Here is a 26256-nt window from a genome sequence, read left to right as displayed (position 1 = left end):
CAAGGAGCCGAGGCAGGCGTAGAAAAATTATGACTTAAAGTCTCACCTGAAAATGGACGATGTGGTGATCGGAGGAAAGTAGTTAACAGTTCTATATGAGGATGAAATACAATGATGATAAGTAAAGCCACAATTATCCTGTTAATATTACAAGATTCCACAAATATAGATGCACAAAAAAACATTTATGTCATGATGTTTTGTACAAAAAGGCAATTTCAATGTTAAAGGAGACCTTCGGTTAAACTAAACACAGTTGTTTTATTTATGTCTTTAGTTAGACATGAAATAATTCTTCAAATAACAAAATATTGAGAGATTAAAAAAAAAAGAAAATGCTGGAAATTAGAATATTAGCATTGTTGCTGTGAACTTATTCATGTTAATATACAATCAAGTATAAAGTGACTCCAGCACTTCGAAACTCGTCGACGAACATGCAGAGACGCGGCACTCATTACTGAACTGTTGGTGAATACTGCATACATTACTGCATTACATATGTAATTTGAAAATACCCTGTCGTGCAAAGTTTAAAACAAGCTGTGTATGTTTAGATATGTTACGACAAAAATGAGCAAAACTCATTTGACACAAGTGTATAAACTGTGTAAAAGTGAAATGTAGTGAGTTTACCTTTAATTGTGCATATCCGAATAAATATATTCAGTAGAAGCAGTTTTTTGAGTGTGTATCATGTATACATGCACAAACCCTGCTAATATTACTATAATATGATGATCTTAGATAAATTTATATTACAATTATTTGAACAGCCTTTTGGCCATATATTGAAATGACATCATTTACATTTCCTCATGCTACACCTAATTAAACTTTTACTGTTTAAATCTTACACTTTGTAAGACAACGTGACATTTATACTACTTCCACAGAAGTTTTTAATTCGAACCTCCTTCAGTTTCTTCCAGTTGTTAAAACACAAAATCAGTTCTTCTACACTGAGAAGTGACGTAAAGCAAGGCAGAGGAGGGTGAGTTCGAAAGAGGTGGAGATATTGGAGAATGCGTTTCAATGACTGTGCACAGTAATATTCCCTTTTAAAATGTTTTTTCTGCAATAGTGCTGAAGGTACAATGCAGATTATTTTGCATACAATCATTTCTTTGCTTTTAATTGTGCCTAACACCAGGACCAAGACCCACGGGGAGGCTGCATTCAGCTCCTATGGCCCCCCGTCTGTGGAACAGGCTTCCGGGGAGCCTCAGGGCTGCAGAGACCGTTGAGGTTTTTAAAAAAAGGTTAAAAACTCACCTTTTTAACTGATTTTTATATATGTGTATATGTATATATATTTATTGATCTACTTTTATCTATTTATCTACTTTTATTAGGTTGTTAAGTGAATCTTTTATCTCCAGTGATTCCTGTCAGGGGTCGCTACACTGGTGGTGTCCACGTTCCCCACTGGTGGGGCGTTCCCTTGGTTCCCCCCGTCCCGGGCACCTGGTTGGTCCCCCACATATGTTGTGATACTTGCCGGTCTGCCCGGGCTGGGGGGAATCTGTGGGGCAGCGCCCCCTGTGGTTAGAAGCTGTGCCACTCCCAATGTGGACGGCCAACAAATGTGGCCCTTTCCTCACATTAAGTCCTCAGTGCCCTGCCATGTCTCCATACCACGAGGCATGTCTGCATGTGCGTATGTGTGTGTGTGAGTGAGTTCATTTTATCTATTGTATCTTTGCACTGTTTTTAAATCATGTGTACAAAAAGTGCTATACAAATAAAGCTGATTGATTGATTGATAACGCATTTCCATTAAACATTTTCTGTTTCAACAAATGTGTTTTAGATACTTGGAAATACCGGAATAGGAAAGTATCTCACTGGAACGTTGTTTTAGAAAGACATACGTCAACGCCCCCATCTGTTAGCTGTTAAAACATCTAAAACAAAATCAGTAATCAATGTAGAGAATGTAATGGCTCATGTTAACCACTTTGTCTCACCGATGAGAACTTGTCCTCCTGCTGGGGACGCTCCGTCTTAGGCCGGTTGTCTGTCCCCTTTGGCTCCGATGTCTTCACTCCGTCTGGCTGCTGCTGAAGACGAGAAGCTGCTGGGAGGAAGGGGACAGATGTGTGGCTGTCACACTTAATAAAGTCAAGCTCATAATGCTTCCAGCTGTTCTGGCAGGAAAAAAAAAAAGAAAAAAAAAGAAGAATATCCCAGCATGCAAAAGATTAATGTTTCACAGTGATCCATTAGTGTGCTGCAGCATGGCAGATGTCTGAGAATCACAGATAAGTTTGTGGCTTTATACATTTCCGGCGTTGTAAACTTCAGTCATTGAAGGAGAGTTTGCCAAGTTGCACAGACTGCGCCTTCTGTCGCTGCTGCTGAGGAAAGTTCAGCATTGAAAGGTGCTCTCACATTAATTGCTCAGAATTTTGACATTGATATTCTTACTTTTTGTCCCATATAGAGCTTCCCCAGATGCTGTTGGATCTCAGAAAACACAACATTTTGGAAACATGCCAGTTTCTTGCTGCTTTAATAATCCTTCAGGCTGTCATTGGCCCAGAAATATGACACCTCTTGCACTCACCTGGAAAACTTCCTTGGCTGGTACTGCACGCGCTGTCCTCCACCCCAGAGCTGTACACAAACGAGTCTTTTTTGACTGGCGTGACACAAGATAAGCTTTCCTGGAAGAAGGATACAGGAAGTTTAGAGTACTGTCCCTGCAAAACAGGAAAAATATTCCTGACAAACAGCTTCATACCACGACCAATTTGTTTTGCATGGAAAATAAAATTAAATAAATAAAAAATCAATAAATACATATATGTCTATGACAGTGCAACACATTTTTAACCAGTCATGATTGATTTATGTTAAAAAACCATCAAGACTTCTCAGTCTTTGCTTCAATTTGTTAAGATAGATGCATACAACAAATTTACCACCGGCCACTGGTGCAGCTCACTTGTTTGAAGGTGTGGCAATCGTGAATGCACTCCAATAATAGCTCTACTCACCATTCCAGTTTCGTACTCCTCTTCAGCGTCGTGTTCCTCCACAACGCTGGCGAAGCTGCTGGCGTTGGAGGAGGACCGGGACAGGTCCTGAGCCTCGGGGATAGATGGCGCTCTGCAACACATGGACAAACTACAGATCTGGGTCACTCTGCACTACAACGTCTAAAGTTGCGAAACGTACCTGCATGCATTACTAAAGCAGAAGCACATATACTTGCATCAAGTATCGGTTCAACTTATTAACTTGAATAAAAGTTAATGAAAATTAAAGGTTCAACTTGTAAATGCACATTCTGTAGGCACACATGAGCTTAAACATTATGACTGCTGTTACTGTAATATTACGTTTGTCGGCATATACCCTTAGTAATCTCATAATTTATGATTCAACTTGTATTACAACTATATGTCAGACACAAATCTATTATGGCTCCACTTTAAATAAAACACTGAGCTCCGACTGAAACTTTCATATTGGAAGAATGTTTTTCAGACGGAAACCAACATTCTTGTATCTTGATTACTCTTCAATTCATTTAATGTCATTTCAGCTTCTGCACCTTCAGTTTTGATGAAAGTCAGCTGCTCTGACACTTTCACTGCAATGAGTCAACATCTGAAAGAATTGATACAAGTAACAAGCCAGATTTAACAATGCAGGCAAGAGAAAGTACAAATATTTGTGTTCAATGTTGAGAAAGACAAAAAAGTCACAAAAAATGATGGAAAAATGAAGTACCTGAAAAAAAATCAACTTCAACATTGAAAAGAAGGAAAACGTGAGTTTAAATTTTTGATAAAAAAAAGAAAAAAAAAGAAAGAAAGGGTAAAACAAATCTACATTTAGATGGATGTTAAAAAAAAATAACGGCGCAAATCCCTTCCCACACAGGGAATTAACCAGAACAAGTAACCCAAGACTGTAATAACAATGAAACTAATACAATAAAACTTTAGGAACAAAGATGTCAAGATGCTTTAAATACCTTTGAAAATACAAGACTGTTAAAGCAAACGAGGTAAGGACACAAACAACAAAGCGCTCCGCGTGAATATGACACCAACATGAACCGATCCGCGAAAATAATCACCTGTTCTTTGTGGCAGGGAATTCGGGAGAACTGTGATTGGAGGAGTTGTCTGACTTGTTCTCTTGTGAGAAGAAGCTGCCGTCTGGCGTCCTCTGGGTGCTGGGTGACACCTCTCGGCTGCAGGACAGGGGAGTCCAAACAGGAAAACAATGAGTCACTACAGACCGTCAACCAACCAACTGCTGACAGTCCTGCTCACAAAAACAAACACACTCCAGTCTTTCCTCAAATAAAATTGAACCTTGTTCCACTTCTGAGTTTCACAAAAGCAAAACATAAAAAAGAGGTCAGTAAGCCCCTTCGCGAATTTGTCTGCTTCACTGTGCACGGTCTAATCGCCGTATTCCTCATTTTAATGTCCTTGCTTCCATCTGCTGCAGCACTGTTCTCTCTGCACTGCCCACTGCCTGTTGAACAGCTCAGCTCCATCCTCTCACCTCCTCTCTTGGACCTCCTGGATGTTCTCGATGCCAATGGCACTACTGCGACGGGAGCTGAAGGGCCCAGACTTTTTCCTGGTCGGGCTTTTCCCTGGAATGATCAGCGACTGACAGCGGGCAGGGAGAGCAAAGTGAGAATCACATCTTGGGGGAGAATATACAGTTCACAGGATTTCCTTTGCATTCTTACATATTTCCACTACTTACACAAAAGGACATTTTCACTCTGAAGGCAAACAGCCGGGAGAATAACAAACTCTAAAATGTCTGGTACATATTTCTAATTTGGGATGCTGTGTGATTCATGCATGTGTGACTGTGTACACAAGTGGGAGTTTGTTTATAATGTACTTTTTCAAAATTTAAAGCTGTTCTTCTACAGTAATAAGTGACAAACAGAAATGTAATATGATGGGAAAAGATTCATGCATGACGCCTGAAACTTTGTTTTAAGAAATGCAAAACAAATTCAACAAAACAAAGCTTTCATTTAAAATCATGTACAAGCAAAGCGTCATTTAAATGACAATACGTTTTACAGGAAGATCTCATTTTATATTGCATCGTTCCTTATTAGCCATAACACAAAAATGCTATATAAATAATTGTTGGAATGATTGAAAAGGCTGTTACCACGAGTTACACGTTACCATTATAAATAAACAATTTAAAACCTGCCAACCTCTCAGAAATGCAGGCGATAAAACACATTTTAAATCTAAAAACAGGGCATCTGTAGTAATAATAATACATTGCATAGATACAATAGCAAAGAAAAGAAACACTTTGTAAACAAGAAGGGAGAATATACATGAACCTCTTCTATTGTTCCTATCCCTATGGCACTGCCTCGGCGTCCATATTTACTGGGACTTTTCCCTGGGACAAGCAATGACTGAGCACATAAGGCAGGGCAGGGGAAGCAGAGAGAAAGAGAGAGGGGGTGATAGATTGAAATAGCAAGAAGGGGAGGGAAAAGAACAAAAAAAAACACATCATAAGATCTCATGCGCACAGCACATAGAGTTTAAACGTAAGGCGAATCACAGCTTAAAAAGGAGCTTGCAGCATGATCTGGTACATAAGACACGATATTGAGGAAATAAAGAGAAGCGTTATAGAGGGAACAAAAAGCAAACTGGCTCCTAACATAGGAGGCGCACACGGCAGGAGGTGGGGTGGCGTCGAGGTAGCACACATGCAGTTTCTGCCCTGAGGGATACAAGCCTGTCAAAGTAATGCATTCAGAAGATGAAGTAAGGGCAAATGAGGACCAACACACTTCGAACAAGTAACTTTGTAGAGAACTTAGTCCTCACAGAAGCGGGGTTAATTTAGTTCAGAGGTTCTGGAAGTGAGGGAGGATGCACTCTTCTCTCGCAGAGCTTAAAGAACATTGTTCCCTAAAGGTTATTGACATGAATTGGTTGAGAAAAAAATAAAAAAATAAAAAATAAAAAAGCATAAATCGTTTCTTACACTTATGATTTACAACAAATGTGATGAATGTGTGTTTTCACGAAATAATTCATTGTTTTATCCTTCACACATTTAGTTCTTACAATGATTTCTTCTCATAAAATGAAGATGAGAAAAATCCCTTCAGGGAAGCTGCATGTCTTTTAGCTTACCAACAACCCCCCAGGGGGGAGGATGCCCCAAAACTTTGAGAGCCGCTGGTTTATTTCAAAAATGTGTGTCGGTGGTCAAATTAAACCCTGCAACAAGCTTTTGAAAAGCTGAAACATAATCAACCCCCGTTTCTGTGTGAGAGAAAACAAGCAGGACAGTGAGCTTCTTTCATTCATGGCTTCTTGGGCCATGCTTCTTCTGGAGCCACACATGCACGAGGCTGCAAGACGGGGGGGAAGGTTGTAACATTGGAAGGACGAAAACAGTCATGACGAAGCACAGCGAGGAGGGAGGGAGGGAGTCTGGGTAGTCATACAGCTACGATATCCAGCTCACTTTTATTGGGCAGAAACACTAAACTGGGGCTCACATACAAATCAATCAACCAGTATCAACGAGACGATCAGAAATATACTTTTCACAATGGACTTCATTTTTCATTATCATCTCAGGAGTTTGATGCTCTGTGAGGCTATCAAGAACAGATGAGAATGAATGAAATGCTGAGTTATGCTGCTGATTTTCCAAACGGGGGGAAAAAAAAAAGATTGTTAACAGGAAAACTATGAATTGTAAGTGGAGAAAATCAGTGAAAGCTATTTTAGTACAAAGCAAGAGTGAATTTAAAATGTCAGGAATGAAAGTGAGTGCTTTGATGTTAGCATATTAATGGAAAGGAAAGTGCTAAAACGTTCCAACAGTAGTAATTTCACTGAAGTGCTGCCTGAGGAGAAAGAACAGGAGTTTCCTGTGTGTCTTGACAACTGTGCAACCCGTCCACTAGTGCCTGGATGCGTGTGTTAGTTTGGCACAACCAAAAATGGGCTACTTACAATCCCTGGGGTTTTGGGGCTCTCTGCGGGATTGTGGGTAAAGCTGCCACTGTGACTAGTAGAGACTGTGTGTGACTTCTTGTTACTGAGGCCCATGGCGTCCATAGACTGGCTTCTGCTGCGGATGACCCGCTACAGAGAGAAATAAGGAGATGCCGTCAGTGGATCCACTGGGATATCGTGTGGAAACGCAACACACTGACCAATATTCCAAAACCTTGCATACTATATGTAAAGCTACAACTAAACTTCTATAAATAAAGTCACTTATTTATGCTTCTAAATAATCCTAGCCTATCATATGTGTTGTGTTTTGTATGCTGAGCATACACAAAAGGATTTGTGCCTTTGCTTTCAAGTATATGCCAAATTAAGTCCATTTTGTGGATTTAAATTTGGCATGATTAAGAGTTTAGCAACATTATACGGCAAATCCTTCCAATACGATCCTTGGTATGTGTTGAATACACATCGAGCTTACGGGATACATGCACTACCTCAGCTGCATTAACACCCGAAGTCGCAAACGATAAGCGTTGAGGGTTTAAACACTTTGAGGCAGTGCAGGTCAGCTGTCATACGCAGGAGGTGGTGCAAAAAATGTGTGGTTTCACAGGCGATCAAAAGAGGGAAGGCTTTGCAGTGAAGGAGGATGTAGGCGTGTATTTTGTCTAGTAACTTGTCATTAAACACAAGAGAGTCTGTTTTTTGTTTGTGTCATGAGACACAGCAGAAACAATTCAGACTGATTAAGACCATTAAGACCCAGCAGGACAGTGTAGTCCATACATCTAGGCAGAGGTATCGACAGAAGGAGTCGCAGACAGAAGGAGATCTTTCCAGATGTGACTGGAGAAGGTGTTAAAGAGAACTGAAAGAAAAACAGTTGGCGTAAAAGAAAAACATTTTTCAGCAAGAGCAAATCGATGCTGAGGTAGTTTATGGAAGTATGAAGGAAAGATGGATCCTTAGAAAGAGCAAAGTCAGAGGGACTGAGCAGAAGGTAGTTATTATGTACCTGAGGGTGCAGCGATAAAGGGAACATATGACAAAAATATAAAAAATTGGTGACTGATGTAGAAAGAGGAGAAGAACAGCAGCAACGGAACGTTGCCCATGAGGACACATAGGGACTGCATCATCGGGCTTCTAATGAGGGGGCCATTAAATCGTTCATCAGGCACACAGCATCACAGTTCCAACTGTCGCGCCTCCGTGGCTGAGCTACGCTCCACCTCTCTAATGGTCATTGATGGAGCACTCTCGGTCAGAGCAATATGCCTTTCATACACAGCAGGACACTCAACAGCTTCAAAACCACGCCATCAACGGAAAACACACCGGGTTCAGCAGTCACATCCAAGTGAAGAAAGCAAATGCCACGGGGCTGTTCCTTTGAGATACTGCTAATTCTCTATGCTTTGGTTTTTTTCTTTTTTTTTCTTTCCATGTGTGAATACCCAGAATCCCAGCCAGGCGACAGGGAAGGGAAGGCATCCTCAAAGTTTCATCATTCATCACCATTCTCTTGTCATGCATGTGGAGTTGCAGATTACCGCTGCGCCTCATCAATATGAGGGATGATGCTGTACCTTAAAGGATTCAAAGAAGCCTCCTCCTCCTCCTCCTCCTCCTCCACCTCCTCCACCACCACCGTTCTCCAGCTTATCTTCGTCTCCACCCAGACCCATCATGGACTGACTGTTGATGTGCAGCTCCTCGTACAGTGTTTCCAAAAGGGCTGACCGCGTTCGCTCCTGACAACCACACCACTGTCAGTATACAGGTTAACCACCACACATTTCAACAGCCAAAAAAAATCTAACCTAATTAAAGTAATAATGGAATTTGAAACCGACGTACATGAGTGACAGTATAAATGTTTGTTTTGCATTGTGGCCGCCATCTGAGAACTGTGTTGCCACTTCTTATCATGAGTACAGCCAGCAGGTTGACGGTCTACGCAAACAGGTGTGTTCTCTGCTATGCACACATGAACATGCACGCGAAAATCGTTCACACCCATGTGTTTGCTCCTGTGTGCACCTCACCTCCAGCTTGGCAAACTTTTCAGCTTTGTAGCACGCATACTCTGCATTGATGAGCTTAGTGAAGAGGAACTCATGAAACTCGGGGCCCTGAGGAACGGAAGGCAAAAAGGAGAAAGGAATTCAGAGCGAGTGAAGGTTTTATGATGTCTGTGTGTAAAGGGGGAGCTGTGTTCATTTATTTTTGTGACCACTGACCTTTTTGAAGATTGCCGGGTCGGGTAGAGCAGGTCCAAAGAAAGGCACATCATCCCTGGCTGTCACGGACACCTGGAAGAGAAAGCATTAAAGCAATACATCTCCTCTGAATGATATCAACTGATGCACATTCATACTATCGAAGGCCACAAAGAAATAACACCAAAGCATGAATAAGAGAATCTAATTAATCTAATTAAAAGGTCAATAGATGCAAAAGTGTCGAACCAACCTTGTAGATGACATTGTCTGTGCATGCATTCTCCACCTGCACCACTACATACGCATGCAGGAAGTTGGACTGGATCATGTCTGGTACAAAGGGTGTGTTTTCCTCTTGGAACACGATGGCTACTATGTCGTTGCCTATGTGCCTCTTCCTCTGCAGCTGGAGAGCAAAGATAAACAACACTAACAACAGTGGAAACAACTGAAATAGCCAGTTTGAGTGTGACAAACACAACCCTGTCACAAAATCACTTCCAGAAGTCAATTGTAGCTTCAGAAATTGAGTGTGGAGAAAAAAAAAAAGTCTCAGCAGAGAGGTGTGAGTATGATCCAAGAGTCCAAACTCTATAAGAAATATATAAATATGTATTTCACTCTCCACTTCAGCTCCTGTAAGAAGAATTTCATGCAAGAAAACATGATATTCATTAGACACATAAATCTATACATTTTTACAATGTATTATATGTCACTTCAGTCTTCTGTCCATTATTTATGATAATATAAAAATCTGAGCCATTATGGAAATAAGTAAAGCTAATTATCAGTAAATGCAGTGCAGTCAGGCAACACGAGGTTTATGCCTTGCAGGTTGGCTCAGTGTTCAATTGCAGAATTTTGTTTTAAAGCCAAAATTCATGAAGCTGCCAAAAGAACACTGAGGCAATTGGAAGACAGAGCATATGATCAGGGATGAAACATTCTTATCCAGAAAATATCTTTATATAACCTAAACAACAACCAGCCAATAGTTGAGAAGACCTTCTTCTGGTTCTGAAAGTTGAATATGTGATCTTACCTCATTGCCTGTAGAGCAGAAAGTTACACAGACCAGATCAAATGAAAGATACAACTGAACACATGTGAACTGGACTTGTTATTTGATCTCATCTCAGCAGTCAACAGTAAATATATTTGCAATGTGAATGGATAAGAGACCAGCAAAGCATATTCATTTCAGTGTTTCCGATCTCTTTTAAGACAGTGTGGCCAAAATCCTACCAGTGCATGTGAGTGCAGGAAATATGCATCAGATTTTCCAACAAATATAGTTTGATGGTAAAGAAAAAATAACTTCAAAAATACTCCCAGTTTAGACAAACCTGGCAAAAAAAAAAAGACACTAACCCTCCCTGTTCCCGCTCAGAAAACACTGTGATTATTGTTCCTCATCACTTTGATTATTTAGCACACCGAGTACGTTGTAAAACCGTGGCTGCTTCACACCCTGCTGACAGGCTTGTTAACTCGTGCTCCTAAAATCACCTCAAGAGTTCACCAGCTGTTTGCACAGTAGAGCAAATATTTACCTGAAGATTGAGACAAGATGATAGAATTTGCATTTCCAGTAGGGGTTTATTTCCTTTACAGCCTCTGTCTGGTAAATCCCGTCTGCTTGCTCACACGAGAACAATCAACCATCATGTTGATGCCCACTGATGCATATTATATACCAAATATTGGAAGCCATCAAATCAGCAACAAGTCAGGTCTCTGTGATACTCGATCAGTGGATTTGTTGTGGAGAAAGACAGTGGGAATCAATGAAACATGGTTAACATGGCAAATTCAGGACAGCCAGAGTGCTGTTGCACGGCCCTCCAGCTTAATAGCCGTCTGCTTTGATATTTACTCACAGAGAACACAGAAACATGACAAACATTGATCCCACTTTTTCCATCCAGTTGAATTGCCAAACCAGAGCCTCACCACAGACGCAAACACACCGAGTCAGCACTGCGCGTGATTGAGACACTTGATGCCAGTTATTGCTATGAAACCTGTCAAATTGGATCATACTCCGTCATATCTGTCAATATAAACGCAGTGCTTCATGAAATACTCTCATGCTATTATATGTGCACCTTGCCTTCGCTTTTTCTCGAGTTCCCCGATGAATCATCTGATGTGGGTGTTGTTTATGTCCTCTGTTTCTCTGCGTGCGTTATCAATATGGACCGTCTGTGCCGGGTTACTGTGGTAACAAAGTTCAAACCGCTCTGAGAGGCAGTGGAGAGCCGCTGAGGACAAATGCAGCTGACTGCAATACGGGATCAAAGACATGAAAGTCCTCAGCTGTAAACCAACAGACGGGCAACTTCAGCAGAAGAAAGGAACGCTGCGGATGTTGGTGAGAGAGATAGGAAATATATGTATTTCTAAAGAACAGGAGAGTGAGTGAGGCCTAACAGCCTCAATGTTAAAAAACGCCTGTTGAAAAACGATTTAAAATGATTTTAGAAAATTACATCATAGTTTAGTATGAGCTCCAAACTCTCTTGTTTGGATAGGAGCATACACTTTTGTTTCTTTACCTTTTCGCTCAGCACAAATAACAAGTGACTATTTCGCTGCTTGATCCTGTGTCATTGAAACCTGGCTAGTTTTTACATCACAGTAACGGTATTTAAAATTCATGTATGACAGTTGCTGCTTTTCTCCATCGCATTCTGAGCAAGTAAAAAATTAGTATATGGACACAATTTAACATAAGAATAAATTAAAAACGTAGGAATATGAGAACCTAAAAGATCAACATGTGGATGATTTCACAAGGCTGCTGCTGCTACACGCTCAAGAAGGAGTCCCAAGGAGATCCTTCAACAAATAAGTTACTATAAGTAGGTCTGTAAAACACAAATTAGCACAATAATAAATCTACCCAGTCCCATCTGAATCAAGATAAAGGCAGGTCACACCCTGGACAGGTCAGAAGTTCATCGCTGGACAAGTAAAAAGAGTTGGCCATGGCCAACTGACCTCAAATCTATGTATGTTTTTTTTTAAACAAAACAAAAATCCATGCACCCACATGGGGAAAAATGCGAAATCCTCAAAGAAATGCAGCATTGGGAGCACATTGATTAATTACTGAAATGTCACTATACCTGCTGCGAGTCTCCTTCTGTGTAAGGCAGTTTGGTGGACACGTGAAACATAATCTCCTTATTATGGAAACCTGTGTAGACGGATTCTGTCCCAGTTTGCCCATGAGTGACATCAAGCCCACCCCGAAAACTAGAAAAGAAAAGGTGACAACAGAAACAGAGGATTTGAGGGCACAAAAGTGAGGAGCAGCCAGGTGATGACAGAATGAGGGGAAAAAGGCAGGAGACAGGAGAGCGGCGCAGAGCAGCGTTAGTGAAACACAGGTGCGTGCTCTCTGAGCCCTCGGTCCGTCCCTGCTCATTTATCATTGAAGGAATGCCAAGGGCACTTCTCCTGCCCACTCCATCACAATGTCAGCCATTCTGCAAATATCAGGACACTCTGAATCGCTTTTTCAGGGATTCATTTTAAGCCAACTCTGATCAATAGCAGAGTGAACGATGGCCTGACAGACGAAAGACGTATGAATGTGAATCGCTGAAAACTGAAAAGTGGCCAAACCCTTTAAAGTCATGGAGCTCGATCTTCCGGCCCAGAATTTCCAGGAATTCAACAAAGGCTGGACTTTCCTCCATGTTCCCGAACAGCTCCTCCTCCGATGTCTGCGAGAAGAAACCGAATGAGGTTTTTTTTTAACGACGAGTGACGCATGGCTTCAAAAGCAAGAATCAGCAGCAGCAGCACCTATGAGGCGCACTCACCTGCCCAAACCTTTGATAAATAACTCCAAACTTGAAGTTGTTGCTGATTACGTGTTCATCAAAGGTGACAATGAGCCGCGATGCCTTTGGACGAAAGCACAAAGTTTCTGGTGAAGTTAGCGCTGCGGAATAGTTTGCGGAAAGCACAGAGGGAAACAGAAAGTGTGTCTGATGTTTACTTTGGGGTAGAGGACAGGGTAAAATCTGTCCACGTTTACTTCTTCACAAACAAGCTGCAATGGAAAAAGAAACGCCGTTAGTCGTTTCCACTTTGAACAATTCTTCAAACAAAATGAATCAGCACGATAAAATTGCTTACCTTGGCCATCTGGACCACGTTGGGGAACTCGGTAAGGCAGGAAATAGGAATTACATCGTGATAGGTTTTCATCCTTGTTCTGAAGGGCAAACAAGTGCAAAAAAAAAAAGCCAAACTGCTCATTGTTCTGCTCATAATCTAATACAATCCTCCAGGTTTAATGGTTTCATTCTTGCTGCTTAAAGGAGACATATCATGCTTTTAAATCCTTCCTTTTTACATATAAATCATACAGTTGTGGTCTATACAACGCGAAACTGCAATGCTTGGGTCTGAATTCCTCATTATTAGAGCTCCACAGGCCCCTTTTCAACCCCTTTTCTGATGCGCTTCTGAGAGCAACTCGTTTTGGGGCGGTCTCTTCAAATGCAAATGAGACACTTCATACCCCTCCTCCTCTCCAGGTTGCAGAGGTCACACTCGGTTCAACGTCACCCTGTTCGGCCATCTTTGTAGTTTGATAGAACAGATACAATTATCTAGCGGCGCAGAAACTTTATATTCACACATTATTTACAAAATGTCAACAACGGAAGATTTGTCCATCCAGCCATACATGTTGGAGCCAGAGTCGGACCCGGCGGAGCGAGATGAAAATGACGATGATGCACCTTCAGAACAACGTCTTCATATGGATGTAACGCAATGGTGTGTTACTATATTTACACTAACTTCTCCATCCATGCCCACTACTACAATACTGCCTGTATTACAACGACTATTTAACACAGAAGTTACATTCTAATCTAAAACGAGCACACAGCGCTAACATATGAAGACGGTGCAACTGCTAATGCTAACAAAACAATGACAGGGACGTCTTATCATCACACTTTTTAGCGTTATATACAGCTTACCGAAGTGCTCTGTTCGTCGTCTCCATAGATAGAAGGAACTGACCGCTCAATCAGACCAAGTCTTTCGGCAAATCCTTCTTTATACTGGCGGAGGTTGCTGAAGCAGTCGTCCTTAAAGTGCTTCGCGCACACAAAAATGACCTTACCCACAGATGTGGGTACATTTCTGTGAAAAATAAAACTCAACCAGGCACTTGGAAAAGGTTCTGATGCTGGGAGACGGTGTAACGAAGCTTGTGGGTTACTACATCCAACAACCGAACATTTCGACTTATCCTCTCGTAACTTCGGTTGGACTACAAAATCGCAGCGAGAAACAAAAATGGCGGATTGCTCGAAACGTCGATGTCCTAATTTGGCAGTTCCGCTGAGAATACTGTGACGTCATTGTTCAAAAAACGTAATAGAGAATAGAAAAATCGAAACCGATCGCAAAATATGACCAAAACAGAATATAAAGATATCAACGGAGCACCTGAAGAGACTACTTTGAACTTTTCTGTACTTCTAAACACTCTAAATATACACCAAAATGCATTTAAGGGCTAAAAAAGTGGATTTAGCATGATATGTCCCCTTTAACATTCATGCAAGTGAACCGACAAATCAAGAGGGACCTCTCCTATAGCTGCGGCGGGAGGCAGTGGGGCTTAATAGTCTTAATAGTTTGAGCCTGGAAGGAGGTCAAACTGGCATCATTACTTTTTAGGAGGTCGCCGAACGAGTCAAGGAGTGCAATAAATAATCCGCTGAAAACTGTGCATCCGCCATGTGCTTTACAGTAATCTATGAGTCTTAACAGTCCATGGTGAAGTTTATAAGTGACTGTAGATGAGAAGATGAAGTCCACAAAGCTGAGCCTCTCGCGTGACTAAACGGCGCGCGTGAAGCTACATTTTTTATGTGCGGCTGTACGTATCGGCCTAAAACCCAGTTAATCTTAAATCTCAATGTTCCTGGTTAAGTAACGGTAAAGAAACAAATCAGGTGAATTCTCATATTTGTGCAAAAAAAAAAAAATAATAAAGATTAGGCTAGAGGGGAAACCTGGTTACCATAGCTTAGCATGAAGAAAGTCGCTCACGCTGCAAGCAGCTAAATCCACCTCCCAACAATGGCGAGAGCTAATTAACCAAACGCATTTCGCTATGGACTTTGCAAACCCCTCCCTCAAACGGCAATTTCTGAATCGTAGCTTTGCGAGCGTAACTAAGCAAGCTAAAAGCCTGTCGTGCTTTGGATTTCTCCACATGCTTAAACGGTGAGCGTGAAGCATGTGTATTTTAAGAGATTGCATTTTTGTTTTTAGCTTTTCCAAATCCAAAAGCATGAGAGCAAAATAGATAAGAAGGTAAATGTGTGACTGCCTTATTTGTACGCCAAATTTTACTGCGTCACCGTATTGGTCTGGATGTGAGAATTCTGTCTCGTCATCCGTCATCCGAACCCCTGAATCAAAGAGGAAATGCCCTTCAGCATCGGTCAGTGTAAACAAAAGGGGACAGATCAATGATAGAGCGTTCCACTGCGAATGAAAGAATTAGTCCTCGGTATGATGTCCTGAAGCATAAAACTGCTCCGAAAGAGTTTTGGCAAACGTTCATCAAACAGGCAGGAACAGAGCTGCATGGAGCAAGAGACTCCTTATAGATGACAACCTGTTTCAGTCGTCTATATTTGAGAAAAAATTATCTGCAAACCTTTAGTTTTTCTTATTTTCAGACCAACGACGGTACTTTTTACAGTAGTGCCTAAACATACTTGGGTGCATCCGTTTTTTTTTACAAGGCCGGTTCTTAGGTAACAGCGTTTCACTGCTCAGCGCAGTTTGTTCAGCCACGTTTAGTGAGACTCCAAACAGCAGGGAGAAAAACTTTAATTTCAAAGAAAACTGTGCAGGACGTGAACATCGGTTCACAGGAAGTAGTGAGAATACGCTTCAGTCAACTCAGCTTCAAAGAAAAAGGATGGGGAGATAAAGGCACAGCAGCAACAAGGACTTAAATTGTCTGTAAAGTTATTATTCGACGGAGAAAGAAGTGTACTGTCGGAATGTTCCTGTGCCCTTACTGCCTCACAAGTCTTTCAAGTGTCGACAATGCTTTATTCTCTGGCTGCTCATGGAATTCAAACAAATAAATGAATCTACATTAATGCAGAAATACAGAAACCTACAACTGAATCGCTGCTGTTTAAACATTCAGTACAACAGCACTGCTTCTCATGTGATATTGTTGAAGCAAATGGGATAAATTCGGTCTGGATAGATTCATGCTGTGACTAATAAATTTGTCGGAAATGAGCTGCTGTTCATCTTGTTCCATTTACTGTAATGTGAAATGTGCAACAAGCTTAACTGGAAGCGTCAGTTTGACCGATGGCTGCCCTTCACTTCATCATTATGTTACAATTCCATAGCAGCCGCATCATATGGCCGTGATGCTTATGTTACCACTGTAGGGCAGAAAGTAACTGCATTGTGTTCAGGGGCATTTTACTGATTTTCATGCACAGGGAGTATGGGCATGCTGCTAAAGTCCCAAGCAGATGGGAATAAAGAATAGCCTGTGTTGATTTAAAGCTGTACATACTGTTGTTTCAAGTTTTAATATCCATTTCATACAGAAAAATGTGGATATTTTAGATTTGTGGTTTGACAAATGAATACATGGGAAACAAGCCGACTTTCATCTTGGCAGGCATTGTATTCTAATAATGGCTCAAACACACTCAAACTGTCATTAGTTTGACCAATAGTAGCCAATAACATTAGTAGGTCAAAAGCTTAAAAGCTTTACAAAAACAGGAGCTATTTTAAATTATTTGGATGATTTGCTTATTTGGAGCTGCAAAAAACAAGACAAAACACCCTTTAAAATTAAATATATAGTTTTGTTTTTAACACGGAATTCAGGTGTAGTTCATGTAGGTGTTTAGGTAGATTGAACACCGCAATTTCTGCATTTTCAGCTGTTGTATCGATTTTTTTTTTTGTATTTCTAATTGTTTTTTGTGCTTTTTTAAAACGTTTAATGTATTAACCATTTTGTTTGTTTTTTCAAAGCTGTATTTCTTTTTTGGGGGGCTGGGCATTTTCGATTTTATAGTGTTCCAGTTGTTCTAGCATCTTGATTTTTTTTTTTTTTTTAAAGTTACCTATCTCAGCCGCCTAAGTCCTTTTAATTTTGGCCTTTGTTGTTTGCTCATTTTCCTCCGGCATCCTTTGCAGTGAAAAAACGACAGTTGAATGGGAACTTGTTATTTATTTTTCACAAGACTTCTTTATTTGTATTCATTAATGGATTAGTCACTCATGGTAAGCTTACTGAAACGTGGGATTGGAAAAGATTTATCATCTAAAATTAAAAGCAGAGCGCAGACGTGATGCATATTTTAGTTGACAAACTACTGAAACACTATTTTCTGTCACATTTGTCACCTTGAACAAGATAAGAGTCCCTTTGAGAGATTGCCCGCTGTGCAACAAAATATGAAGTACGATAAAAAAAAAAAATAAAATCTTTATTTGAATGTACTTTAGTGGAAGCTGCAGGGGGCCACTACATGATTGCAGACCCCTGAGTAAGCCACTATCGCACTTATTCCCACAACAATGACAAAATAGGAGATATTTCTTTCTCCGGGAGCTGTGATTCTGTCAGTTCATCCAAATATTATTACTGATGTGCTGATATTCAGTGCTACAGCACAACACACATGTTTAAAAAAAAAAAAAAAAAAAAAAAAAAAAAAAAAAAAGCATTGTCATCAGTGTGATGGTTGTGAAACAGTGTTGAGGTTAGGATTAAGAATTAATTTGCGATCACGCCACAGTGCTGCAATCTAATACTGATTAGGTCCTATCTTATCCTACCTCCTGAATTTCAAACAGCTGTGAGATGATAGTTTTATTGCTGGTAATATAAAAGACAGCAGAGAGACTGTCTCTCATCTCCAAACAGATTCATTCAAACAAACTGTTATAAAGTTAAATAGGAGTTAAATATCAACCGCCCTGTCAACAAATGTCTGTTTTAACGTTTCCACGGTAACACAAGGAGCAAATTCAAGGTGCTTCAAATTTTGCAGACAGAAGTTCCTTTAATGGACATTTATGTTCACCGTGGATGTAAAAGCAGCGTCTGTGTGACTTTTTTACTTTACTGCAATTAATTTAGAACAGTTTATTAGCCGGCTCTGTAGGACACAATGACAGTCCAATCTGTAGATTATTCATCTACATAATTTATCCAGTAATAAAGACGTGTTTTGTTTTAAACTGGTTTTGCCCAAATGTTGTCTGATTTATTCAAACTCTAAGTAGATTATATTTCTGAAATTAAACAGCAAAAATAATGAAAATAAAATCTGTTGCGATATTTTATATTTTGGCCTCCTGGCACTTGTAATTTGTAAAAATTTGGAAACAAAATGTGATCTAAGAAAAATCATAGACATCTTGTTCAAATTAGAGAAATGATAAAACAGTGAATTAATTCACGACAACAACCAATAACCCCATATAGGACTCTCACTAAACTTTTTCTGCATTAGCAGTAGTCAGTATAACGATGCACTATTTCATACAAATTGTACCATCAAATTTCTTGCAAAGTGGCAAAAAGGTCCATTAAAAAATGACATATTATTGCGAATTATAGTCCTGCAGTACGACGTGGTATCTACAGAAAACGACACTAAACATGACTTACTAGACCGATTCACAGTGTTTGGTAATAGACACTGGTACTTGCACGAGTTTTCTGTGAACAAAGACAATGTTCAAGCACACTTATTCACATATTTTTAGACAAATGCATTAATCAAGTGCACTACCTGGCTGATGCCTATGGGGCCAAGCACTATGGAGTTAATGCTATAAAAAAAAATAAAAAATACTACCAAAATATCACATATCTCAAGAACAAGGGCAACATTTTTTCTTTTAGTCTCATATTTCTTTAAAATGATCATTGTTACTTTAGAAGAAAATAATAATAAGTTGACAGAAATGGTAAGTTTTCCCAGTGATGGGTTCAAAAGCGAAAAACGCAGCACAAAATAAACGAGGAATTAAAAATCTACAATCTCTATATACACAAAAGAATGTGTTTTTTTAAGGTGTGTGTTTTTTTGTTTTTTTTTTATTAAAATGCCCCCGTATTTGTTTTTGGTCTAACTTCATTTTGGTGTCTGTGGCTGCACGAGCTGGAGCGGGTGGGGTCACTGTGGGTGGTGCCCACACGCTGGAAAACACTGCCGAGAGGAAGAATCGCTGTGGGCTGTGAGACTGTTACTTTGCTGAGCACTCATCCACGCTGGCGCTCCATTAACAAAGAGAGAAGGGTGCTATTAAAATCTGGAGTGGAGTCTCTGGGGCGCTAAAATTAATTCACAGGTTATACGGTACGCTGAGTTCCGCCTCTCTTCCTCTTGTCCGTCTTTAGCAGAAGGGGAAGGAGTGTGTGTGTGTGTGTGTGTGTGTGTGTGTGTGTGTGTGTGTGTGTGTGTGTGGGTGGGTGGGGGGAGGTCTCAGTGAGAGAGCATTGGCTCGGTTGACGGTGGATGGGAGGCATGAATCTTGTACTGCATGGGCGAACAATGTGTTGATTTTGGGGCACTTTTGTGCTATTTATTATTGTGAACTCTCAAACAGAACCTTGTAAGTTACTGTGTACTGTTCTAATTTTAGGTGCATTCACATGATCACATGATTGGCGCAACATGCATTTCAGCCACAATTATCCAACACTATATGGTGCATATTATATTTCTAGGAACACACAAAGAAATATTCTGAAACTTTCTCACCCATTCAATAGTGACCTGGAAAGTTGTTAAGTCAGTGTTAAACCACATCATGTGACAGGAAGCCGCGTTGCTCGCTCCACTGTGACTCAAACCCCGTGTACAAAAGCATACAGAAAGCTTGAAAGCATCAGATTGTGGGAAATATGAGGGAAACACAAGAAGCTACTGTATATTTCGATTAAGAGAAAAACTGAAGTATTTGTTCCTGTGTAAAAGCAAGGGTAGAACTTCATATCCTCATTTTTTTTTTACGAGTAAACAGGCGGGAAAATAATGTTTAAATGTATCTGCAGTATAATCTGTGATAGTGCTCACTGACCTCCGAGACAAAATGAATAAGAAAAAAAAATCTCACTCCAGAACAATCAAGTCATCTGTACAAATGCTTTCTACAGAGAAGATGGGAAAGAATAGTGCATCACAGTAGTTTCTAAAGCTGAGGTTTCACAGATACAACGTTTGAAAGAGCCGGAGAAACGAAAATTCATTCAGACAGAAAAACAAGAAACAGAATGAACCGAGTACAAAAGGCAAATGAGAAAGGCGCCGTAATAAAGAAACAGGCGAGGGAAACAGACAGAGCACAAATGGGAGCGGAAACAAGTCAGAGGACGAAGATAATAGGAAACTGTACCGAAGCATCAAGCGCAGATGCTCCTGATCCCCAATGACATCATACTTCATTGAAAAGACCAAGTGGCCCAGGGCGGCATCCATGGTGTAGTAATTAAAGTGTTCCTGGGGGCAGATGAGCGGAGAAAACTTTAATGCAGGGATGAATGCGCTTTGAGAAGCTGACAGTGGATGACACAATAATAAAAAGGCTGTAAGAGATTTGAAATGTGGGGTTAAAGAGAGCAACAGTCTTCTAATTAAGTAAACCGTTTGTTTAGCCGCACTTCCTTTCTTTGCTCTTTTAGTGATTTTTATTTGGATTGCACATTTGCTCAGTTATGCAGTGCTACAATATGTAATGGAGACAATGAGTTTTTTTTTGGGGGGGGGGGATATATAGTCAATATACTTTGTACTGTATATAATTAGCGTGTGATTTTGTGGGAGTGATGGAGGGGATTGGTGGGGGTGGGGGATCTACAGCCCCTCTGCTTGATGTATTGCATCATTTAGTAATTTATTTCTAATAAAGGGGATTAAAAAGTAACTCCACTATACAGTAAACGAAGCTACTTCAAGAGGAGAAACAAAAAAAACCGAAAACAAATGTAAAGCAAAGCAGGACAACAGTCCCACTATTACATCTTACACCACAAGCAACGTGCGTGAGACGGAGTGTCTCGCACTTAGTGGATATTGGTCGATGTCCAACCTCACAATAGAGGCTTTTCCTATGAAATCGGGACATTACGTCCTTTTATAAAGGCCTGCAATCTGTAAGGCTGGTAAATACATGCTACTTTTAAACTCCTCATTATCATGATTTCATGGACCCTTCTTCCCTCCCTCCCCATCTCGTTTGAACACAAATCACACCCTGGATATACTATAAAGACTTTCTTTACACTTAGTGAGAGATCACTTACATAATCATTGCAACACGAGTAAAAGTTATGATCGACTATCTCTTTACAAACGTCAAACGTTTGCCGATACAATTGTTTTGCACTTGTAAAATGTTGAACTTTCGAAATCATAGTCATGCCCTGAATGAAATATCGACACTAAAAGAACATCGCAAACTTATATATTTCTAAAATTAAGGCTAAATGACTAATTAGAAGAAACTATTTGCTTTGTCAGTGTAATACACCCGAAGTAAATTCACAGATGATGACAATAATGTCAATTCAGGGGTAGGAGAGTCTAGGTTTATTTTTAATTTGGTAGTGTTTTTTGGCGATGATGGCCACATGATAATTCAAATAAAGCAGTGTTTAGTTTGGCGTTTGTTGAAATGGCCAATGTTGGTTATGCAGAGTAGCTGTATATATCATTGAATCAACTGTACGAAAACACAAATGAAAGGAGATTTCCCCCCGATGACTCCAGGGAAGTGTGAACAATCCCTGCTCAATGGTCTATAGTTTAGTTCTATAGCTTTAGTTCTAACAGAGCAGATCCTCTCACAGAGCACAAATGGTTGTTCAAACTGGAGAACGTTCAATGGATGCTGTCAAACGCGCACATTTTTTAGAGGATACGCTTGAATAAACCAATCAGAAAAGGAGCGAGTACGTTTTACACGTACACTAAACCAGGAAGCGTCGTCGATCCTTACCTTCCCCATAAAATTCTTTCTGTAAATCTTGGCAGTGCTGTTTGTCTCCAATTTGATGTGGGAGGTCGGACAAGGAGGCTGATCGGCCTCCGGGGCGTCTTTAGGCTCATGATTGGTGCCCTCGATCCAGTAGCCTCCAAACTGGGGCAGCAGGATGAGCGGGAATGGACTTCTGCGGCCCAGCACCTGGTCGTGATGACAAGATAATAAGGTTGACTATTGATTAGTAATTAATAACCACTGTGTGGGAAAAAGGGCTGCATTGATTTCCTATTTCCTTGCTCGAAGGAAAGTGTGTTCCCTTTAATCACTCCTATGATGTAACCTTTAGTTTAACAGAGTCTGACACACTGTTCAGTGTGCGATGTATGTTGTATTGCATGTACCTCGTGAACGCTGGGATAAGGGATGTAGTCTTCCTCCGTCTGCACAAAGAGAAGAGACGATGAGTCAAACTGACAAACAGCTGCTTCCAGTCATACTTTCAGCTTTGGTTACTCAAAGAAACACAATACAGGCAGAGACAGTGTGACAGAATGTTAACCGCGAGTGTCATTCACTTCCACATAAATCATAATTACTAATTCTGAACGCATGACATAGGTCACAGCACCACCGTTCCCCCACCCCCGCGCACATACTTTATTGTACAGTTTCTCCGGCTGCGTCGCTCCTGCTGTGATTATGTAACTTCTGAGTACCAGTTTAAATTCAGCCGTCATCCAGGTAGGAGCTTACATATTTCATAACCTGCAGTGGCAAGGTGCTAAAACCTCTTATTTTCAACCTGCAAAGGGGACAGCAACCTTTTGCAGAAGAGAAGAAAGCGATCTTCCACTTGACACGAATGCGTTGGCGCGAGAAAGTGGCTGCTAATGCACGCAGACACAAAACACATCATTAGACATTCTATGAAAATTCACCTCTCATTTTACTCCCTGATAGTTGTATTCACTTACTGTTACTGTCTGCCGCTCTCCAGAAAGCATCCCCTCTTTCACTTATTCTCATGTAGTGATTTTCTTCTGGCAAGAATACCTTTCAGCAGTCCCAGCAGAGCAAGCCCAGACTATTTAAGGTTACGGGCTATAGGTCCCAGGAATGGGAGCATCCCCCCCCCCCCCCCCCTATTTGTTTCACCATGTCAAAGTAAACGTTTCTCATAGCGTTGCATTTCTGGCTTTTGTAGCTTCCACAGAGACTTTTAACAGTCTCTAAAGGAAAAGTGAGACAATTGTAATAAGATTTCGATCCTCTGAGGATTCTGTACGTATATATATATATATATATACACACATGAAATTTCATGGCAATCCATTATGGGGCGTTTCACTTGGGATGGCGAGCTGACTGACTGGGTACAGATGGAGGTTTCTCCCTTGTTTTAGTTCGGGGGCCCTCATGGATCCTAGTTTTATCTCAATTGGAGTGCACAAGTGAAAGAATAATAACTTATAATAATAAACGTAAAGAAGAATGAGTGGCATCTGGACATTTTCACATGTCTGTTGCTTGGATGAATTGGATGTGGCTGTTTCCACACAATTACACGTATTTTATGACAATATTTAATGTTCCTTTATTTTTCTTCTTAATTTTGAAACACAGGAGGCAAATATTGAAAAAAAGGAATCCTATTTTGCAGTTTGTGGAAGAAAACAGGATATTTACATTAAATAGCATTTCATTTTTATAAGTAGTTGTCACGTTTGCTAAAAAATAAAAATAAAAAAAAAAAAGCTAAAAGTGATTTTTGTCGAGTTTTCAAACATAACTCTCAGCTTAGCTTAAATCAAAGAGAAGAATTGAACAAGATTTTCATCATCTTTCGCTCTTTATAAGCTTTTGGTGCTTAAACATTAACTGAAGTTTTGGTAAATAAAGCAAAACAAAAATTGAGAGATTATCCTCAAGAAAAGTGGAAGCGTATTATCGTCAGTCGGAAGATTAAATGCGTTTCGGTGCTCCAGACTCATTTTATTTGGTGGTAGGAGAGCAACATCGGCTCTTTTGATCATAAAGGTTGCAGACGTCTGGTTTAGAGAGAGTTCTTTTTGAAGATCAAAAAACTGACAGGGTTGCTACCTTTGAGGGAAGTTGGAAAAAAAAAGAAAAAAAAAAAAGAAAAAAAGCTGACTCCACTGTAGCTACATTTGCTCTGCTATCAAAAGCAGAACTCGAAATATGCCAATGCTCAATAAAACAGACTCAGATATATGCTGTGGGACAGCAGTGAAGAAAATAAATGTGTCTCTTCTCATTCCTGACTGTCAGCTTGTTTTGGTTACAAGGTCTTGGTCTGTTTTCACAGCAAGTCCACTCGAGCTAATTAATGAAAATGTAAGCGCCAGGAATATTTTTAGGCAAAGTGTGTTTATCTTGCTCCGTTGCAGCAGACTCCACATATCACCGGGAAACTTTTCCCCCCTGCAGGATAGTTCAAGACCAGAAAGAACCGGCTGTGCGAGTTTGCTTGTGGACGGATTGGACTGTTGTGCGCACAGCCTTGACCTCAACTCCCGAGATGAAGTGAAGCGCTGAGAGGCAGGACTCGTTGCCCTCCGTCGGTGCTTTACCTCACTGACGCACTCGTCTCCGTTTGAAAATAAATCTCGCAAGCTCGCTTCAAACATTTTGTGGAATAGCTGCCCAGAAGTATGAGGCACTCTCGCAGCGCCATAGTCATTCCAAATGTATTCAAGAGATAAATCCACCAGTCGCTAAATGGTACTTTGCCAAATATTCACACTGGAGGGATTCTATTCTTTTTAATCAATGTCATCATGTGAAGAGTCACTTGAACCATTCATGTTGTGCAGGGATATAAAAGTTTACTCTTCAAACCTAATGTTCTTTCTCTGTTTACCGTGTTGTAGACCACCAAGCTGTCCAGCGTGTAGTCTTCCTTCATTCATATTCAGCTGGGAACAATTCTAACGCCATGCTGCTCTGAACTGGACAAAGCAATCTAGAGAATGGATAAATTCTATTATTTAGTAGCTTGGTGAGTGACAAAAATTCCTGATTTGAAATGGCAAGCCTTTTGGGGCTTATCGGGGTAATTGTTAGCCTGTCCAATGTGCTACCTTGGCTAAGTTCGGGTCTCGGGGAAAAAAAGGAGAGGCTTTCATAGTTGCTTTTTTTGTGTTGGACCAATTCGGGTTTGGGATTTAGTGCAGTGCAGCAGGTAAGTGTAACACACTAATCAAAGCAGCTGCACGGAGACTGGCCTGTATTTAGTCTCAGAACAGTTCCAGTTATTGTCTGGTGCAACGCGAGTGTGAAAGCAATCGCTCCATTCTACACTACACAAGTTCATGATTTGTTGAATATGTAGAAGGGGCTTCCACACCGTCACAAATAAGCACAGAAACATCATACAGAATACACCAAAACTACATATTTAACATAAAGTCGTGGTGCAGAAAAGTGCAGAATTCAAAGTTTTTGAAAATGGATGGATTTTTACTAAACTGATTGATGATTAACTGTAAGACGTGAAGGGCTCTTACTTATTATTAGACACCAAATTCACATTAAATGTGTCCGTTTTCATGAAGTTCATGCTTTTGTGCTCTCTCTGATTTGACCCCAGACCACCTGCCATAGCCAACAGTAACTGCATTAGCCTGTCTGGGTACCACGTTAAGACGAGGGATTGTGCTGCCCTCGTCCCTGTCGAGTCCCTAACTCAGCCGGTGAGCATCCCAAAGCCTGTCTGCAAGCTGATAAGGAAAGGTTTATAACTCTGCCATTACGATGGCTTCACCAGACTGTGCTCTATGAGTAGATGTGAGGAGATGTGGGGATTTGCGACTCACTTTAAGGGGGGGTGGCAGGGGGCATCTCTGCTCATCCATTCTGAAACCCTGTCAGGAAAAGGAGTGGAAAAAAAAAAAAATAAATGACAGGACATTGACAATATAGGTGAATTATTTACATAAGTGGATCACATGTTGGCAGAGAAGCAT

General features: G+C 40.6%; 1 protein-coding gene across 6 annotated transcripts in view; it reads right to left on the bottom strand.

Annotated features, from left to right (window-relative positions):
- rap1gapb (RAP1 GTPase activating protein b) overlaps positions 1-26256 on the bottom strand; it is a 106774-nt gene that overhangs the window by 2076 nt on the left and 78442 nt on the right. The window contains exons 5-25 of one of the 6 annotated variants that reach the window (XM_080462075.1): positions 26107-26154; positions 22672-22710; positions 22286-22471; positions 20684-20787; positions 13382-13460; positions 13242-13295; positions 13063-13146; positions 12863-12963; positions 12361-12490; positions 9477-9632; positions 9245-9316; positions 9050-9136; positions 8591-8755; positions 6999-7130; positions 5351-5428; positions 4531-4640; positions 4094-4210; positions 3003-3132; positions 2570-2669; positions 1971-2080; positions 47-91 (exon numbers count right to left, since the gene is read on the bottom strand). In XM_080462075.1, coding sequence (XP_080318201.1) covers positions 83-91; positions 1971-2080; positions 2570-2669; positions 3003-3132; positions 4094-4210; positions 4531-4640; positions 5351-5428; positions 6999-7130; positions 8591-8755; positions 9050-9136; positions 9245-9316; positions 9477-9632; positions 12361-12490; positions 12863-12963; positions 13063-13146; positions 13242-13295; positions 13382-13460; positions 20684-20787; positions 22286-22471; positions 22672-22710; positions 26107-26145 — 2082 coding nt within the window. In that variant the 5' untranslated portion in view covers positions 26146-26154 and the 3' untranslated portion in view covers positions 47-82. The remainder of the gene's footprint in view (positions 1-46; positions 92-1970; positions 2081-2569; positions 2670-3002; positions 3133-4093; positions 4211-4530; positions 4641-5350; positions 5429-6998; positions 7131-8590; positions 8756-9049; positions 9137-9244; positions 9317-9476; positions 9633-12360; positions 12491-12862; positions 12964-13062; positions 13147-13241; positions 13296-13381; positions 13461-20683; positions 20788-22285; positions 22472-22671; positions 22711-26106; positions 26155-26256) is intronic. The other 5 variants (XM_080462076.1, XM_080462074.1, XM_080462079.1 and 2 more) reach the window with 5 other exon arrangements.

The sequence above is a fragment of the Lipophrys pholis genome, assembly GCF_963383615.2.
Source record: "Lipophrys pholis genome assembly, chromosome: 4".
NCBI classification, from domain to species: Eukaryota; Metazoa; Chordata; class Actinopteri; order Blenniiformes; family Blenniidae; genus Lipophrys; species Lipophrys pholis.
The sequence above is the reverse complement of the archived record's forward strand: the minus strand, read 5'-3'. Positions and strand labels throughout refer to the sequence as shown.